This window comes from Mauremys mutica, chromosome 9 (genome assembly GCF_020497125.1).
Source record: "Mauremys mutica isolate MM-2020 ecotype Southern chromosome 9, ASM2049712v1, whole genome shotgun sequence".
NCBI classification, from domain to species: domain Eukaryota; kingdom Metazoa; phylum Chordata; order Testudines; family Geoemydidae; genus Mauremys; species Mauremys mutica.
Genome location: NC_059080.1, coordinates 65,906,947 through 65,925,859, shown reverse-complemented (window position 1 = coordinate 65,925,859; position 18,913 = coordinate 65,906,947). Strand labels below are relative to the sequence as shown.

At 48.6% G+C, this 18,913-nt stretch overlaps 1 protein-coding gene across 8 annotated transcripts in view; it reads right to left on the bottom strand.

Moving 5' to 3' along the window:
* PXYLP1 (2-phosphoxylose phosphatase 1) overlaps window positions 1-18,913 on the bottom strand; it is a 142,328-nt gene that overhangs the window by 47,843 nt on the left and 75,572 nt on the right. For 6 of the 8 annotated variants that reach the window (XM_045031232.1, XM_045031227.1, XM_045031231.1 and 3 more), the window contains 2 exons: window positions 1,738-1,899; window positions 511-637 (listed from right to left, as the gene is read on the bottom strand). In XM_045031232.1, the coding sequence (XP_044887167.1) occupies window positions 511-637; window positions 1,738-1,899 (289 nt within the window). Of the gene's footprint in view, window positions 1-510; window positions 638-1,737; window positions 1,900-2,011; window positions 2,612-2,640; window positions 2,709-18,913 lie in introns of those variants that run through there. The other 2 variants (XM_045031233.1, XM_045031234.1) reach the window with 2 other exon arrangements.

Genomic DNA, 18,913 nt, shown 5'->3' with positions numbered 1-18,913 from the left:
TGTCCAATTGATCCCAACCAAAATGATTCATTAATATAATCTGTGTGAAAAATATTCATATGCATCTGTGCACTATTATATCATTTGATTTTTACATTTATAAGGACCAAATGAAGAGATTAAATAGCATCTTAATGCACGGGGCCTGCTACGATAGAAGCCATCTTTTCAATGACAAACGAACTATTTTGAGTGTAGCTAACACAATAGATTTTTTGATAATTCAATGACCCTCTAACTTTATCCAAGCAGTAGACATGCAAAAGAGACTGCAAAACAACAGACTGCTACATGAATAATAATAAAAATTGGACAACTGTTCATGGATGAGTGAAGATACAATCAACCATTCCCAGAAAACTGTTTTACACACTGGATGCATAACTACAACAAAAGTCATTTCTCTCTCTCTAATTTTGTTCATGCACCATGCCTCAGCTCTCACACATTTGGAAATGTTACAGTAAATATCAACATGGAGAGAGAAATGGTAAAATCCAGGACCTTTACCTGCTAGACACCAATGTACAGTCGATCTCTGGTCTTTTTGTTTTGGGAATGGCATAAAGTGGGTATCTATCCCCATGGCGAATCAACACATGGACAGACACAAGCTTAAAATAATGGGGTGCATGACCTATGTGGAAGGAAGAAGTAAAATTAAACATCAATCTTAATCCTCTCCATATGTTTTCCAATTCTTCTATTCCAAGTAAAAAAGCATGCATTATTGTTAATTATTTGTTGTTTTTCAACATTGTATTCAGTGCTTAGAGAATATGGAGGAGAGACAGTCCTTTGTCCCGAAGTATTTATTTCAATTTAAATAATAATAATAAAAAAATCTATAAAGGCTCTAGGTGTCCAACACATAATACTACAATAGAACCCCAGAAATGTTAGAATAATTATTCAAAAAGAAACTCTACCATCATAAGGCTCCTTTCCTCCCCTTCTTTAATCATTCTGGGAAGCATACCCACAGCCCTCTCCACAAACCCAATTCAGCAGATGACTTTTTCAGCATGCCTAGAAAATCACCAAATGTGGACTACTTTGGATCAAAGTATTGTTTTTTTATCTTTACCTTAGGTTTAATTTCTAAGGGGACTGACTGATATAAGCACTTAACTGACATTAGTGGACAATACAAACGTATAGTGATTTAAGATGCTTTGGGGTGAGCTATACTATGGGGTGAACAGTCCAAAAAGTGCCTTCCTCAACTAAAGATAGAGGCTTCTTTCCCCTCCCATCATTATCTCTTTCCATGGTTCCCACCAACCTAACCTGTCATTTCTGGGGAAGCACCCCAATTGCTTGCGTCCCAGTTTGAGACTTCAGCGTTAACATGTTCAAATTTCACACCACTAGGAAGTGATTACACTGTTTCCAACAAAATGCTAAATATTTTTAAACAACAGCTACAATCTATATTTTCTCTCCCTGTACCCCCGTTCTCTGTAGAGCTTACAAACAATTTAACTGTCAGAAGAACCTTTGTAGATCTCCTTTAACGACCAACTCCAAAATCAAAATACACAACGAGAGGAAGAAGGAATTGAGCATTTCTGGCAACTGAATATATTTCAGCAGCCAGTCAAGATTTTTCTGGCTAGCTCCAAGTTCTAAAGCATTTATAATGCACACTTAAAATCACCATTTCCAGTGCCAACATGTAGGACCTAATAATGAAATAAACTCTGTCAATTGCCTACATCATGTCTCACGGCCTACCTTCCATGCTGCGTTCAGTTATGCTAGGAATGTTACAGTAAACACGAGCTTCATAAATAGGATCAATTGCAGGGGGTTCGGTCAGAGGATCAGGCATTATTCTCTTTCGGCTCTTAGGGTTCAGCCCATTTTCCTTGACTGGGTTGACTGGAATTAAGTGCACTAAAAGACATAAAATTAGTAACATTTGTAGTAAATTAACACTGGTCATTACATCCATATTATTATTTTAATAATGTGCAAAATATTCAGTTGTAAAAATTGGTTATTTTACCAGGAAATGGACTTCCATGAAAATCAGTCAAACTAGACCACTGGGTTCTGTGTTCATCCTGTCAATTTTTGATGCTGTTACATAATGAAATCAGGAAGACCCTAAAGAGCTCTCTTGTGTAGGCAGTCCTTGGAGTAAGACACTGAAATCTATCTGGACATAAGAGTCACTGTTTTTTTGTCATTTGCACTCTTTTCCTTGAAACTGCTTCTTGTGTTGGATTTTTCCATGGGGTGACAAGAGCAGCAGCAGAACAAGGAATTTAAAAACCTATATGAGTCATTATCTCCCACGATGGCTAATATCCTGACTCTTCAGCATAGACCCTGAGAGGTCGGGCAGGAGTTACTGAAGAAAAGAGACACACATCTTGGTAAAGGAACTTGTAGCCATGGGACTATTGGGACTTTTCTTGGTAATAAGCACCTGAGAAAACAGTTTAGAGAATCTAATATTTAGAAAAGGAACTTCACCATATACAGGGGGAAAAACAGATTTTGGTCTGTTCTTTATGGAGACGGGAATGACTGAATTTCCTCAACTCTTCTTATTCTGAAGTCAGGTTTAATAGCTCAGGATAGTTTTAACTCTATTAGGCCCTCTTGACAATAAATATCAAAAGCATTTACTTCAGAAACTTGACTCTACAGAGTATCTTAGTTAGAAATGTTGCTTTGGTTGCCTGCCTGGAGACTACTTCAGACAGGGAGACAACAACAGATTGTTGGCTTTATATTACATCATCTCCTTGGAAACATCAGAAGTCTTGAGTGCCAGTAGTACAGAAAGAACACCCAATGAACAGGTCTAAAGTACCCTTATTACACTTCCAACATGTCATCTTTTTGTGAGTGGCAGACAATCTTGTTTTACATATAGGACAATTTAACCCACTGAAAATTTTCAGTACAAATGGTCATCAATTTAAGGTATGTAGTGATGACTGGGGCCTTGGGAAATACAATGTATGGCGATAGTAGTACATTTTAGTTTTGATTGTTCTATCTACCTAATTTATGATCTAGTAAACAGTGAGAATGGCAAAAATAACGTAGGAAAATCACATTAGTCCAGAACGGTTAGGTGATAAGAAAAATTCAGCTGAAGTAATTTTTTATATCACAGAGTATTTCTTAGCCCAGGGATCAAGCATGGCCTAACCACTACTTGTCATGTAGGATCACTTCTTGCCAATCAACTATCTGCATGGACACACTTTCGCCGGAGGACCAGTGACTGCTGTCTAACTGGCAGTCTAAAGCTGCAGTGTTTTACACATGAAGCTAGCTGCAGTGGGCTCACATATTCCTAGACATTTCCCTTTGAAAGCTGTCTCTGTAGCTAGTCTCATGCTAGTCAGTGTCCCTCTGCAGCCCTGGGAGGGCTCCTATTGAAAAATTCATAGATAAACTCAAGTAACATGTTTTTAGTAAACTCTGATTTTACAATTTTCAGATATCACCCCCTTCTCCCCATCCAGACTTTTTGTTTACTTGTGCAATAAAGTATTCATAAGGATGTCAAAATATATCTAATAATTTTTATTCACTTTATAATCACTGAACTTGAAACTGAAATGCTGTACACAAATGAAGTCTAAAAATAGAATTCACTCATGTTGGATGATAGCACAGACTTTTTAAATTGGAAAACGCCATTAAAATATATGAGAAAAAGCTAAATTACATTAAATCATGCATGGTGCCCACAACATCTCAGTGTCCCTTTCACAAGAATGTAAGAAATATGGATTTCAGAAATATACAGAAAAAATTACTTAGTTTAACTAATATGGATTTACCCAACTAAAACAAAAATTAAAAAAATCAACAAAAGTGAATATTAATGTCGTTGTGAAAATGCCCTTGGCAGTATCACACTAAACTGAAAGAGACACAAGTCTACTTAAACTCGTATTGTGAAACATAAAATAAATGGAAATATTTCTCATAGGTCTTTGGATCTGCAAAAGCTTGTTTCTACAAAATCCAAATTTTGGACAAAGTTGAGTTGTCAAAGTCTCTTCAGATTGCCAAGGTATGAAGACTATTTTCTGCAGTAGCCCTCAAAGACTGCAGCTATAATAATGAACTCTCAAGGCTTTGCCCCTGCCAATATATTCCTTTCAAAGAGGGAAAGATTTTCTTATTGAAAATGATGGGAACAATATGAACTACTTTCCCTATTAGTATTCAACTGCAAAGAGGGGAGACTAATTTCAAAACTGAAGGTTTATTGATTTTCTGTCTGTGGTAATGCCTCAAATCACATCATGACTATGAAAGGCACTTATTTTAGAGACACATTTGTTCTGTGGGTTGGCTGGTGTGTTGGGTGCAGAAGTGGGGAGAAATAATACCAAGTATTTAAAAGGTGTACTAAAATGAAACCAATACAGAAAACGTTTAAGAGTCCAAGTCAAAGTAATTAACATAATATACATATAGATTTAAATAATTAAGGTACTATAGTCTACACACATTAAGAAGGTTTAAAATTGGTTTCTCTTCATCCACAAAAGCCAAAGTTCAAGTCTTTCAGATTCTGTGCTCCTCCTGCTCCAGCTACTGACATGGCAACATCTATGGTGACTGGCCCTGAATTTCACCTACTCGTGTTTTTAAAACGTATTTATAAGGAAGAAAACCCACAGAATTAGGGTTGGCATAATCTACGAATATGGAACCTTTGGACTTTGGGGGATAGGAAGGGGGATCTGTTGGTATTGTACTCTCAAGGCTCAATTGCAACCTCCAGAAGTTTCCTACTCACTACATCCATTTTTTCAGGTCCTCCCATATTAAGATTATTGCACACTGAGACTTTAAAAATATTGCATTAAAATATTTTTAAAGATATTAATGTTATCATTAGTCTAGACAAGGTCTCTTGGACTGCTGATTGAGTGGAAAGGAACTTACAGTAGGATTTGTATAGCTATAAATCTCAAATCAGAAGAATACACTTAATTATACTAGTAAGATTATACTACCAGCCTCTGTAAATGCACATTGTTGAAGAAGATCAAAGTAGTTCCTATGCCTAATAAAACAGTTATTGGAGGACTTCAATTACCCCCATATAAATTGACGCAATGTCCCAAGGAGACAAGGTTTAGGCCGACAACTTTCAAATGCTATAAGCAGTTAGTTGCTTTTTGGAACAGCAAGTTCCAGAGCACACAATAGGAGACACTTTGATCAGTTTAGCCCTAAGTAACGTACAGGGTTGGTGTAACTATTACGGAACACAATATAATTAAATTCAACATCCACTGGTGGGTAGTTAAGGGGAAATCATACCAATAACTAACACAGTGACACTATAACTAAAGTTAAAAAAAAAAGTCAAAATCATTAGACTTAGCTCCAAAACTATTAAGTATAAGATAACAAAGATGATGTGTAACCCCTTAAAGCAGAAAAAAATTATTTAAGTATACTAGAAACAGGAAGCCAGAATCAGGGAGAAAAGAGAGCAATAAAGAGGATAATAAAGTCATTGCAGAGAAACAAAATTATTTCTTTATATCAGTCCTAACCACAGAGTATATGGGGGAATTACCTGCCATAGGCCTATGCTATCCAATTAACAAAAATGAGGTAGTACCAAAGATTGAAGTATCAAAAGAATTAGTATGGAACAACTGATAAATTAAAGAGCAACAAGTCACCAGGATCACATGGTATACACCCAAGAGTTCTGAGGGAATTTAAAAATCAAGTGGCTAAACTGCTAAAACTAATATGCATTCTCTGAAAATCAGCTGCAACTCTGCATGATTGGATGGTAGCAAATGTTTTACTTACAGACCAGTTGACAATGTGCTGTCCCAAGTTTCTGTACAAGGACTAGTATTGCTTAATACTGTAAGCAGAGTCAGGATGAGCTCTACCCTGACATCTGGTGGTAGATTATGGGGAGTACGGAAAGAAGTTTCAAATGTTCACATTAGCATTTCAGTTATTTGCATGGGCACTCCCACCCCACTTAGCATACCACAAAGCAGCCTGGGATGGTTATTTTCACAGCTATGGGAGCCCCAATTTTGTTGTTATTGGGGCAGGAGCAATAAAATGTTGTCATCCCGATTAAGTAAACGAGGAACTACAAAACTGTCTTATGATAGAGGGTTTCATTGTCAACTAAATAGCACTTGCTAGACAAGGGACATGGGTTCCAAAACCCAGTCAAGGGAGAGAGGCTGGGGACAGAGATCGGTACTTGGTGGTGCAGGCTCCTTGTGTGAGCCAGAAGCACCAGTTCCACCTATGCCTCTCTCCACTGTGGAATGTCAGCGTTAACTTTTGATTCCCTTAAGAATCTAAATGCAGGTTACTGAGCTGAATTCACTGGTACTGGGGCTCCCCCACTAAGAGCTGGAATCACTGAAGAGCTGGACTTGCTGAGCTGAGAGCACTGAGTACTGTGCTAATGAGTGGGGGAGCCTGAAGCCATACTGTGGAGCAGAGCAGCTGGCAGAGCAGAGTGGAGCAGTTTGTGCAGCCACTGGGTGAGTGGAGCCAAGCAGCTCGCGAGGACGGCTGGAGTGGCTCACAAGACAGCTGGTGGACCAGAGCAGCTGGCAGAGCGGAGCAGCCCACAGAGCGAGCGGAGCTGAGCTGTTTGCGGAGATGACTAGTGGAAGCAGAACCCCACGAAGAGGCAGGGCAGTTGGCCCTGAAACCACGTAAGGTGCTCCTTTCTACCCAGGCTGGGGAGGGGGACCTCTGCAGAGAGACTCTTGAGCTCTGGGGCTGCACTGACCCGGGACAGAGACTTTTGGATTGTGGGACTTTTGGGACTGTGGGTGATTTGGGGGTTGCTGGACTCAAGGGCCCCGAGAGAAGGACATGGCCCAATTTGCTGGAGTGGGTCTTTGCTCACGGTTTGACCTATGAACTCTAGCTGAGATATTTTCCCAATTTAATGCTTGTTGTTTGTCATGTAATTAAACCTTTTCTGCTACCCCAAGACTGTGCTTGCGAGAGGGGAAGTATTGCCTCTTCGAGGCGCCCAGGGGTGAGTGTAAGATTTTCCCAGGTCACTGGGTGGGGGCTCGAGCTGGTTTTGCATTATGTTGTGGGGAAGGGACCCCTATGTATTGAACCCGGCCCTTGCTGCTATCGTTTCGGCCCGGCAGAAGGGTTACAATACATTTACCAATTATATGGAAATGGGTGAACAGCTGAGTGGCAAAATTTCCAGATGACACAAAATTATTTAGGTTAGTCAAGATAGACAAAACTTAAGAACTTTAGCTGGACTCAGCAAAATCAGCCGAATGATTAGCCCAACCGCCCTACAGATGTCGAAGGAGGGCAACCGTTGCTCTCCTTGCAAAGAGAGTGGCTTCGGAAAGAAGACCGGAAGGAAGATATCCTGGTAGATATAAAAGGCCGACACCTCCTTAGGGAGGCAGGTTGGACGTGGTAATAACTGCCCCTGTCCTTGAGGAACACAGTATACCTTGGGCCTATTGTGAGAGTCTGAAGCTCGGAGACTCGTGTGGCCGCAGGAAAGGCTACCGGAAACTGTCTTGCAGGACAGTTATATCAACGAGCATGTTGACATTGGCTCGAATAGGGCAGTCATAAAACTGGTTAGAACCAGATTGAAGAGCCAGGTTTATGGCGGGGCCCCACTGGGGGAGTGTATAAACGCGCCAAGCCCTGAGGAACCAGATGGAATGGAGCGGGAGCTCGGCGGGAGAAACCTTGCGTGTTTCGGAGCAGCATGAGAAAACGCTTCCACTCGGCCAGATACTTCAACCGAATGGACGATTTTATACCACCCCTGAGAATCCCGTAGAACCGAGGTCGAACAACGTAACTCGGATCGGTTTAGCCACGCAGGAGTCCTGCTGTGAGGTGCAGGGATTACAAGAGCGGGTGGTGAAGGTTGCCGTGATCCCGCATCATGGGGTCTGCGCCAAGAGGGTTGCTACAGACAGGTGTAGCAACATGGTGTGCCAGTGCTGCCCAGGTTACACTGGAGCGATCCCGATCAGGGGCGCTCTGTCCCTGCGGAGTTTGAGTAGGACCTTGTGGACCGGCGGGGACAGTGGAAAGCGTACGGTAGATGGCTGATCCACGGCCTCAGGAAAAACCTCCAAGACCGAGCCTGGGGAGAGGCCTTGGAACGAGGAGAATTTCTCTCTCTCTGCCCGTTCTCGCAAGAGCGAGGAGGGCTATGCGGGGAAAGACCCACTTCTGGAAACAGAATAGATAAAGACGGGAGGAAACCACCACTTGTGAGACAGGAAGGATCTGCTGAAGCGATCCGCCAGCTGAATCGCCTGGTACACAAGGCAGACTGCTCTCAGCTCTCGGACATTGATGTGTAAGGCCAGCTCTTGCGCTGACCGAAGGCCGTGAGTGCGAAACTACGCCAGGTGCGCACCCAGCCGAGAGATGGGCTGTCTGTCATGAGGGACCCCGAGGGGTGAAAGAAACAGCATCCCCGGATGCACCGGGGAGGACGCCAACTGCCGGTGGAGGGAGCCTAGGCTGCTCGGGGGGAACGAGCCGACCACGAGTATGACATCTCTGCCCGGGTGGCACACCCAGGTGAGCCATGATTGAAGTGAACAGAGGCGAAGCCTGGCCTGTTTGGTTGCAAACGTGTAGACAGCCATGTGACTCAGGAAACCTAGGCAAGTGCGAGTCTGGAGTCCAGGACAGCCCCAATGAATTCCCTTCCCTGTATGGGAATCAGAGTGGATTTTACTATTGATCATCAGGCCTGGACCCAGGAATAGGTTCATGTCGATGCCCACATGACTGGTACTTTGGGCCCGGTGGTTCTACGAAGGAGCCACTCATCTAGATACGGAGAACGTGTATGCGACAGTGGCGAAGAAAGGCGGTGACTACAGCCATGCACTTTGAATACCCCTGGGCTGTATAGAGGCCAACCGGGAGGGCCGTATACTGGGAATAACGATGGTAGGCCCCAAACCGAGGGTACCTTCTGCGTGGAAGAGAAATGGCGACGTGAAAATACGCGCCCTTCATATCGAGGGCGGCGTACCAGTCTCCGGGATCCCAGGATGGGATGACGGTCACCCTGGGTACCATGCGGAACTCTGCATCGTGACTTGTTGAGTTACCGCAGGTCTAGGGTAGGTCTGAGACCTCCCTTCGCCCAGGGGATTAGGTTTCGCCCTTAGGTACCTCCTGTATAGCTCCGATGAAGAGGAGCGTCCGCACCTCTTGCCAGAGGAATCGCTCGTGAGAGGGGTCCCCAGGAGGGGCGAGGATGGGTAGGCTTTTGCCCCATTGGTGGTTAGAAGGACCCTAATTTCGGCTCCTTTGGGGTCCAGATTGATGGCCACGACCGTGTAAGCCACGCCCGCTGGCCAAGTCCTGACTTTGTCAAGGCGCAGGGTAAGAGCGGAGGCTGGGGACGGAAACGTTGGCGCTGAATCACCGGCGTGTGCATGCCGAGAGAGAGAGAGAGAGAGCAAAGTGACCTTGCTGCCCTTTAGGTCCTGCAGCCTAGGGCCAGTGTTTTCAGAGAACAGGCCTGTGCCATTGAAGGGCAAGACCTGTGTCGCGTGCCGCAGCTGCGAGGGAAGGCTCGACAACTGGAGCCACGAAACGCGCCGCGTGGCAACACCCGAGGCCAGAGTCATGGCAGCGGAGTTAGCTGCGCCCAACGAGGCCTGGAGGGAAGCTCTCTCCAGCTCCGTCCTTTGCTGCAGGAGGGCATCGAACTCTTGACGGGAGTTCCGAAGAAGTGACTCTGTAAATTTGCCCACTGCTACCGACATAGCGGATAAGCAGGGCTTGCTGGTTCGCTACACGAAGTTGCAGGGCCCCCGCCGGGTACATCTTACGGCCCAGTAAGACCACACGCCCAGCCTCTTTGGATTTAGGGGCTGGTCGCATTTCAATTAGAGGAGGGCCGGAGGGGCATGTTCCTGCCCCCGCGTCATCTGGGCAGGAGGAAGAAGAAAGGCCAGGGACAAGCAGGTCCTGTGTGGGCTCGAGCTCCTGGACGACCTCCTGATCCGGTGGGATCTGGGAGCCCGGTGCCGAACCGGGGGTTGCTCTGTACCGGTCGGACGGAGACGACTAATTGTCACCCCTGGCACCCAGAGCTCCGAGGGAACGGAGCGAGATGGGGTCACCGGTACGCCTCTGGCGTGGTAGTACACTCAAGGCGTCCAGAATGACCACTGATAGGTCTCCTGGAAGACTCTGGAGGGCACATCGGAAACAGAGTGCTACGCATATGAAGTGTCCGCACGGGACGACACTGATGCGTGGCTGGATGGCCCTGGAGGAGCTGAAAGCTCTAGGTAGAGTCTCTGTCTGTAACTGACGTCGCTCGATGCGGCACCGGGGATCGGTACCGGTAGACAGACCGGTACCGAGAACGGGACCCGCCACTGAAGCTGTGCTGGGCGGTTGACCGAGGGTGCGAGGCTTGATGATCAGGAGTGGCTACGAGCGTCCCGGTGCCTGGGGCTTGATCGGTGCTGAGTGTCCCGGACCAGGGATCAGAATGCTGACCGGTGCCGCGAGCACTACTGGTACCAACATGGAGAACGGTGCCGAGACCTAGATCGGTGACGGGACCGAAAACGTCTGCGGGACCGCGACCCTGAACGGTGCCGCTCTGCGGTGCCGAGGTAGGGTGGTTTGATCAAGGCAGGCTTGCCCATCGACTATGTAACTCCCACCGGCGGTGCCGGGGGTTGAGGCAGCGCAGATGCTGTCGTTGCAATCAGCCCTCTCGCCGTGGACACTGTCTCCGGCGTGGAGGGAATAGTGAGCTCGACCTTAACTGGCACCACGGATGCAGCTTCATAGCGAGCTCGACCACGGCCCGTACCGGGGAGCGTTCCAGCACCGGACTCGACGGCTTTTGCCTGGCCAGAGTTAATGGTGCGGGCATTGTCGGTGCCGCGGTAGAGATCGGTACCGGGCGATCCGACGGAGCATAGCGCTCGGCTGCGGAGCAGGCGGCTCGGACGCAGCTTCAGGGCGAGCTCGACCACGGCCCGTACCGGGGAGCTTTTCGGCACCGGACTCGACGGCTCTTGCCTGGCCGGAGTTAACGGTGCGGACATTGATGGTGCCGCGGCAGACATTGGTGCCGGGCAGTCCCACTGAACATAGCGCTCAGCTGCGGAGCAGGCGGCTCGGACGCAGCATCCTAGCGAGCTCGACCACGGTCCGTACCGGGGAGCTTACCAGCCCCGGACTCTACGGCTCTTACCTGGCCGGAGCTAACGGTGTGGATACTGTCGGTGCCGCGGCAGACATCGGTGCCGGGTGATCCGACTGAGCATCGCGCTCAGCTGCGGAGCAGGCGGCTGGGACGCAGCTTCAGAGCGAGCTCGACCACGGTCCATACTGGGGAGCCTTCCGGCACCTGACTCGACGGCTCTTGCCTGGCCGGAGTTAACAGGGCGGATATTGTCGGTGCCGCGGCTGACATCGGTGCCGGGCGATCTGATGGAGCATAGCGCTCAGCTGCGGAGCAGGCGGCTCGGACGCAGCATCCTAGCGAGCTCGACCACGGTCCGTACCGGGGAGCTTACCAGCCCCGGACTCTACGGCTCTTACCTGGCCGGAGCTAACGGTGTGGATACTGTCGGTGCCGCGGCAGACATCGGTGCCGGGTGATCCGACTGAGCATCGCGCTCAGCTGCGGAGCAGGCGGCTGGGACGCAGCTTCAGAGCGAGCTCGACCACGGTCCATACTGGGGAGCCTTCCGGCACCTGACTCGACGGCTCTTGCCTGGCCGGAGTTAAGAGGGCGGATATTGTCGGTGCCGCGGCCGACATCGGTGCCGGGCGATCCGATGGATCATAGCGCTCGGCTGCGGAGCAGGCGGCTCGGACGCAGCTTCAGAACGAGCTCGACCACGGTCCGTACCGGGGAGCTTTCCAGCACCGGACTCGACGGCTCTTGCCTGGCCAGAGTGAAAGGTGCGGATATTTGTCGGTGCCACGGCAGACATCGGTGCCGGGCGATCCGACTGAGCATAGCGCTCGGCTGCGGAGCAGGTGGCTCGGACGCAGCTTCCGGGCGAGCTCGACCACGGTGCGTACCGGGGAGCTTTCCAGCACCGGACTCGACGGCTCTTGCCTGGCCGGAGTAACTCTTCATCCTCCAGGAGAGGGGTCCATGCCGAGGGTACGTCGCTGTTTAAAATGAAAGCCCCGCTCCCCTTTGTTCACTGATTAAGGGCCTCACAAATGCGGCACTTATCTGGGAGGTAAGATCCCTCGAGGCACTTAGGAGAAGATCTCTTGTCGGCAGCGGCTTGTGGCCGGCTGAGCATTAGAACACGCTGTGGACCGGGCATCGGACCCGGCACCGAGTGAGGGGAAGGGGATAAACCCCGACCCCTGTAAAATAAATACACTATACTACAACTATAAACAGAACGAGAGAAAACTACGAGTAGCTAGGGAAGTGGAGGTCAGCTAAGCTGTGCTCCACTGTTCCAACGGCCGTCACGGGCGGAAAGAAGGAACTGGGGAGCGGACGGGCCGGCTGGGGTATATATCCTGCGCTATGGCGGCGCCATTCCAGGGGGCGCCCAGCCGGCCCGCCGGAGTTGCTAGGATAAGGGTCTTCCGAAGAGCCGTGCACGCACGGCGCGCACACCTAACTGGAATGCATAGGAGCAATCACTCGAAGAAGAAGGAATGATCTGAACTACTCATACAAACTGAGGTGTCTAAATTAACTGTAAGCACTCAGGTTAAAAAGACCCAGGCATCACCCCGGACACTAATGTGGACACACTTTAATTTCAGTTTCTGCTCAATGTGTAGCAGTGATCAAAAAAGCAGACTTTTTTCCTGAAGGTGTAAGGAATGGGATAGGAAAACAACACTGAAAATATTATAGTTCCATTATATATTAGTCTATTATATAAGACCTCAGTTGGGATATTATGTTCTGTTCAATTCATATACGGGTTTGATCTGGTACAGCAATTTCTATACTCCTAGTGGCTGTATACAATAAGGTTATTTCTACTTACCCAATGTCAGAAGTGAATAAAAAATACTGTAATTTAAATACTTATTTGTGGCTTTTTTTAAAGTTTCAATTCTATATCTTTTCCACGTTGTCCTCTCTCCGCCCCCAATGATTAATATCCACTCCCACTTTGCCCTGTGCAATCTCAGAATTTCTCTCAATTGTTTTCAACTTCTCTTTTTTCCCCTCCCGTTCTGCCTTTTCTCTGCCATCCTTTCAGTCTGATGTCTTTATTATTGTGCCTTTTTTTCCTTTTGATTCCATTGTTTGTACTCGTCCCTAGCTGTCTAATCCTTCTTTGCATGCATCCCCCTCCTCCTCCCACTGCCTTGCTCCTCCCCCACTCCCCACTACTTGGCACACACATTTCATTTCTCCAGCTGTGCCACCTCATCTCTGCTCCACAAGCAGCAGCTATTAAAAGCTCTTAGAAGAGCAGCACTTTTCACTGTCAGTGCTCCTTACTGGAACTCCTACTCCTCCAGTGCCAACCCTGTCTCTGCCCGAGCAGAGTTATTGACCACTAAGCCCATGGCAATATGGGGTCACAGGAATCGCTACAGCAAGTAACTCATGGAGTTGGCCACCTAATGTTGTCCCATCTCTTGCTGATTTTTCTGATGTAAACTGATATAAGGTTAAATCTCTATTGTACAATGTATTTTACATTACAATAAATGGCTATGACATATTATAGTTATTTTTACACTATGTGAATTCAGCCTTTAGTGCTATCAATATAATGCATGGTGTACAGGATCAAATGAAACTGAGCTAAATGTATCTCTGTGGAACAGTCAGTTCTCTGTCAGTGCTCACATTTTCAAATCTAGAGCCCCAGTTAACAGTATTTTAGAATAAGGCCCTTACCATGCCAGGACTTGAGCATTTCTCTTGTCAGGAGAGGAACCCAAAAGTGTAAGATGAAAATTTCAACATATTTAATTAATTTGCTATCTGAGCATTTCCAGAAGTCAGTACAATTGATAAAAGGCAGATTTAAAGTATAGTTTTGGAGGTTTTTGGAAACCTCACCTACACTGAAATTATGCTATAAAGACTATCTATGTATATCATTATTATAAAAACACCTTGACAACAGAGATGGAATTTAAGTAGCTTAGAAAGTTCATAACTTGGGCCTGGTCTACACTAGGACTTTAATTCGAATTTAGCAGCGTTAATTCGAATTAACCGCGCACCTGTCCACACCAGGAAGCCATTTAATTCGACCTAGAGGGCTCTTTAGTTCGAATTCGGTACTCCACCCCGACGAGGGGAGTAGCGCTAAATTCGACATGGCTATGTCGAATTAGGCTAGGTGTGGATGCAAATCGAACTTAGTAGCTCCGGGAGCTATCCCACAGTGCACCACTGTGTTGACGCTCTGGACAGCAGTCCGAGCTCAGATGTTCTGATCAGCCATACAGGAAAAGCCCCGGGAAAATTTGAATTCCTTTTCCTGTCTGGCCAGTTTGAATCTCAATTCCTGGTTGGACATCGGGGCGAGCTCAGCAGCACTGGCAGCGATGCAGAGCTCTCCAGCAGAGGAGTCCATGCAATCTCAGAGTAGAAAGAGGGCCCCAGCATGGACTGACCGGGAAGTCTTGGATCTGATCGCTGTGTGGGGCGATGAGTCTGTGCTTTCAGAGCTGCGCTCCAAAAAACGGAATACAAAGACCTACGAGAAGGTCTCCAAAGCCATGGCACTCAGAGGATACAGCCGGGATGCAACGCAGTGCCGCGTGAAAATCAAGGACCTGAGACAAGGCTACCAAAAAATCAAAGCGGCAAACGGACGCTCCGGAGCCCAGCCCCAGACATGCCGCTTCTACGAGGCACTGCATGCCATTCTCGGTGGGTATGCCACCACTGCCCCACCAGTGACCGTGGACTCTGAGGATGGGATAGTGTCGACGGGCAGTTCCTCGGCGATGTTCGCCGATGGGGAAGATGAGGAAGGGTTTGTGGAGGACGAGGCAGGTGACAGCGGTTACAATACTGCTTTCCCCGACAGCCAGGATCTCTTCATCACCCTCACAGAGATCCCCTACCAACCCTCCCCGGCCGTTAACCCGGACTCCAAATCAGGGGAAGGATCAGTCGGTAAGTGCTATAAACATGTAAACATTTATTTTTTAATAAAACAGGAATAAAAACTATATAAAAAGAAGGTCAATGCATATAGGGATCGAACAGAAATCCTCTTGGGACAGTTCCACGAAGCTCTCAGAGAGGTACTCGAAAAGCCTCCGCAGGAGGTTCCTGGGGAGAGGTGCCTTATTGGGTGCTCCGTGGAAGCACACTCTTCTGCGCCAGGCCATCCTGAGGTATAGTGTGAGCATTGCCTCGACCAGCATGGCAGCATAGGGCCCTGGTCTGTGCAGGGATTCACGCAGCAAGCGCTCTCTGTTTCTCCTGGAGACCCGCCTCAGGGTGATCTCGCTCGGTGACTGCTGCATCTAATTAGGGGAATTACTTTAATGTTACTATTGTGAATGCTTGACTTTTCCTTTGCATAACAATGACCGTCGTTTAACAGCCACGTGTTGAAGGCTGCAGAGGAAAAGCATACAGGGATCTTTCCCGGGGACAGCCGCGAGGGGCTGGAACAGGGTCAGACTTTATGCTTTCCAGATTGATTGCAGCAGGAGGGCACTGCTATCCATTAACTGTTAAGCAGCCTAAAGTTTACGGCTTACCAGGCCTGGCTGCTACACGGATTCTGCTGTCCTGCCCCGCTTGTCCGATCTCCAGTGCAAGACCCCAGGCAATGAAAGCGAATGCCGAAAATTCGAACTTGTCCTGAGAGCACATGAGATTAGGTGCCCTGTATGGTCTTGTTCACAGAAACTGAGTAGACTGTGTTCAGTGTTCGCAAACATGTATCTTTGCAAGGAAATCACTTCCTTTTTCACATCACACAGCTGTGGCTCTTTCCCGAACTGCCCCGGCATCCCCCTCACAGAGGCTGGCGCAGATTAGGCGGCGAAAGAAAAAGACTCGGGATGAGATGTTCGCTGAACTGATGGCCTGCTCCAGAGCCGAGGCAGCCCAGCAGAGCCAGTGGAGGGAGACCCTCTCTCAGCAGCAGCGCTCACACAGCGAACGGGAGGACAGGTGGCGGCAGGAAGACCAGCAGGCGACTCAAACGCTGCTTGGACTAATGAGGGAGCAAACGGACACGCTCCGGCGCCTTGTGGATGTTCTGCAGGACCGCAGGCAGGAGCAGAGAGCCCCCCTGAACTGTATCTGCAACCGCCCTCCCCCGCCACAAAGTCCTGTCCCCCCCTCACCCAAAATCACAAGAAGGAGGGGCGCTAGGGGCCGTGAAAACTGTCACTCCACCCCAGCAGAGCGCTCATGTACCAAACAGCTCTCATTCCCTAAAGTATGAGAACCCGATCCCAAATCCCAGTTTCATCCCACAACTGTGTATTTGAGTATTAAAAATAGTTTGCTGTTCTTTACTGTTTCCGTCATGTTTCTTTGCAGAAGACTTTGTGTGAAGGGGGGGGAGGGGTTTGTTAATTGCATAGGACAGCCACCATTAACAGGGTACAGACATGGGGGCAGGATCAACAGCAGGTCACACACAGAGTGCAGTCACTAGGCACCCGGGTCACTCTGCGAGGTGTCTGCTGCCCCAGGTCAGTCTGGGAGGTGTATGTTGCCCCAGGGTCCGAGCGCCTGGCATCCACAAATGGCAAGGCAGGCTGCCCTTACCATGCCCTTCCACCCTAGCCATGAACCTCTCCGATGCCCTGAGCCCCAGCCAGAGCCATCATCCCCCCACACCTACTCACCCTTCCCACACACCCCTCACCCCTTCCTGCAAACCCACCCCTTCCTGCACACCCTCCGGTAACCGTCCTCCCCCCAGAGACCGCTGTAGGAGCAGGAGCCTGTCAGTCCTCGAGTGTAGAAGCGGTATGTACATCACTGCACACCGTAACCCACCACAGTCTGCGTCCCTGTTGGAACCCTTGAACGAGAATTCGTTAGTAAAGAAAACTTTGTTAATTAAAAATGTTCCAATAACTTTATTTTTAAACGTCTGTTGGAAGGGGGGAAACCTGGTGAACGGGGTATGTAACCGCTGAAAAAAGTCAATAGTAACTGAAACAGGGGCAGGTTCAGCTTCTCTGTAAAGAGACTGGACAGTCATAGGTAAGCCTGCTCTCTGAGGAACCTAGCTTTCAAAGCCTCCCGGATGCACAGTGCTTCCCGCTGGGGTCTTCTAATCGCACGGGTGTCTGGCTGAGCGTAATCAGCAGCCAGGCGATTTGCCTCAACCTCCCATCCCGCCATAAAGGTCTCCCCCTTGCTCTCACAGAGATTGTGGAGCACACAGCAAGCTGCAATAACAATGGGGATATTGGTTTCGCTGAGATCCGAGCGAGTCAGTAAGCTCCTCCATCTCCCCTTGAGACGTCCGAAAGCACACTCCACCAACATTCTGCACTTGCTCAGCCGGTAGTTGAAGAGCTCCTTGTCACTGTCCAGGGCGCCTGTATAGGGCTTCATGAGCCAGGGCATTAGCGGGTAGGCTGGGTCCCCGAGGATCACTGTAGGCATCTCCACATCCCCAACACTTACTTTGTGGTCCGGGAAGAAACTACCTTCCTGCAGGCGTCTAAACAGACCAGAGTTCCTGAACACATGCGCGTCATGAACCTTGCCCGGCCACCTGACGTAGATGTTGGTAAAACGTCCCCTATGGTCCACCAGTGCTTGCAGCACCATTGAAAAGTAGCCCTTTCGGTTAATATACTGGCTGGCCTGGTGGGCCGGTCCCAGGATATGGACGTGAGTTCCATCTATAGCCCCACCGCAGTTTGGGAATCCCATTGCGGCGAAGCCATCTATGATGACCTGGACGTTTCCCAGGGTCACTACCTTTGAGAGCAGTAGGTCAACGATTGCGTGGGCTACTTGCATCACAGCAACCCCCACAGTAGATTTGCCCACGCCAAAGTGGTTCGCTACTGACCGGTAGCTGTCTGGCGTTGCAAGTTTCCAGAGGGCTATGGCCACTCGCTTCTGCACAGTCAGGGCTGCTCGCATCCGGGTGTCCTGGCGCTTCAGGGCAGGGGCCAGCAAGTCACACAGTTCAAGGAAAGTGCCCTTACGCATCCTGAAGTTTCGCAGCCACTGTGATTCATCCCAGACCTGCAGCACTATGCGGTCCCACCAGTCCGTGCTTGTTTCCCGGGCCCAGAATCGCCGTCCCACAGCATGAACGTGACCCATTGCCACCGTGATCTCCGCGGCGCGGGATCCCGTGCTTTGTGAGCGGTCTGTGCCACTCTGACACTTCATGTCCTCACCGCGCTGCCGGAGCCTCCTCGCCCGATTTCTCAGCAGCTGACTGTGGAAGAGGTATTCGATAAGGTGCGAGGAGTTGACAACGGCCATAAGTGCAGCGATGATCGCAGCGGGCTCCAAGCTCGCAGTGCTGTGGCGTCCGCGCTGTCACTGACCAGAAAAGTGCGCGAACAGAGTTCCCGCCAGCGCTTTCAGGGAGAGAGGGCGGGAGTGACGGTTGAATGACGACAGTTACCCAAAACCACCCTCGACACATTTTTCCCCCAGCAGGCATTGGGGGCTCTACCCAGCATTCCAATGGGAAGCGGGGACTGCAGGAACTGTGGGATAGCTGCCCAGAATGCACCGCTTCCAATATCGACGCTTGCCCCGTTAGTGTGGACTCACAAAGTCGAATTAGTGTCCTTAGTGTGGATACACAAATTCGAATTCATCAGGTCGAATCCACAAATTCGACCTAAGTTAAATCGAACTATTCTTGTAGTGTAGACATACCCTTGTAAAAAATATTTAAAACTAGAGGAACAATAGTATAAAATTATTTTAAAGGATATTTTTAAAAGT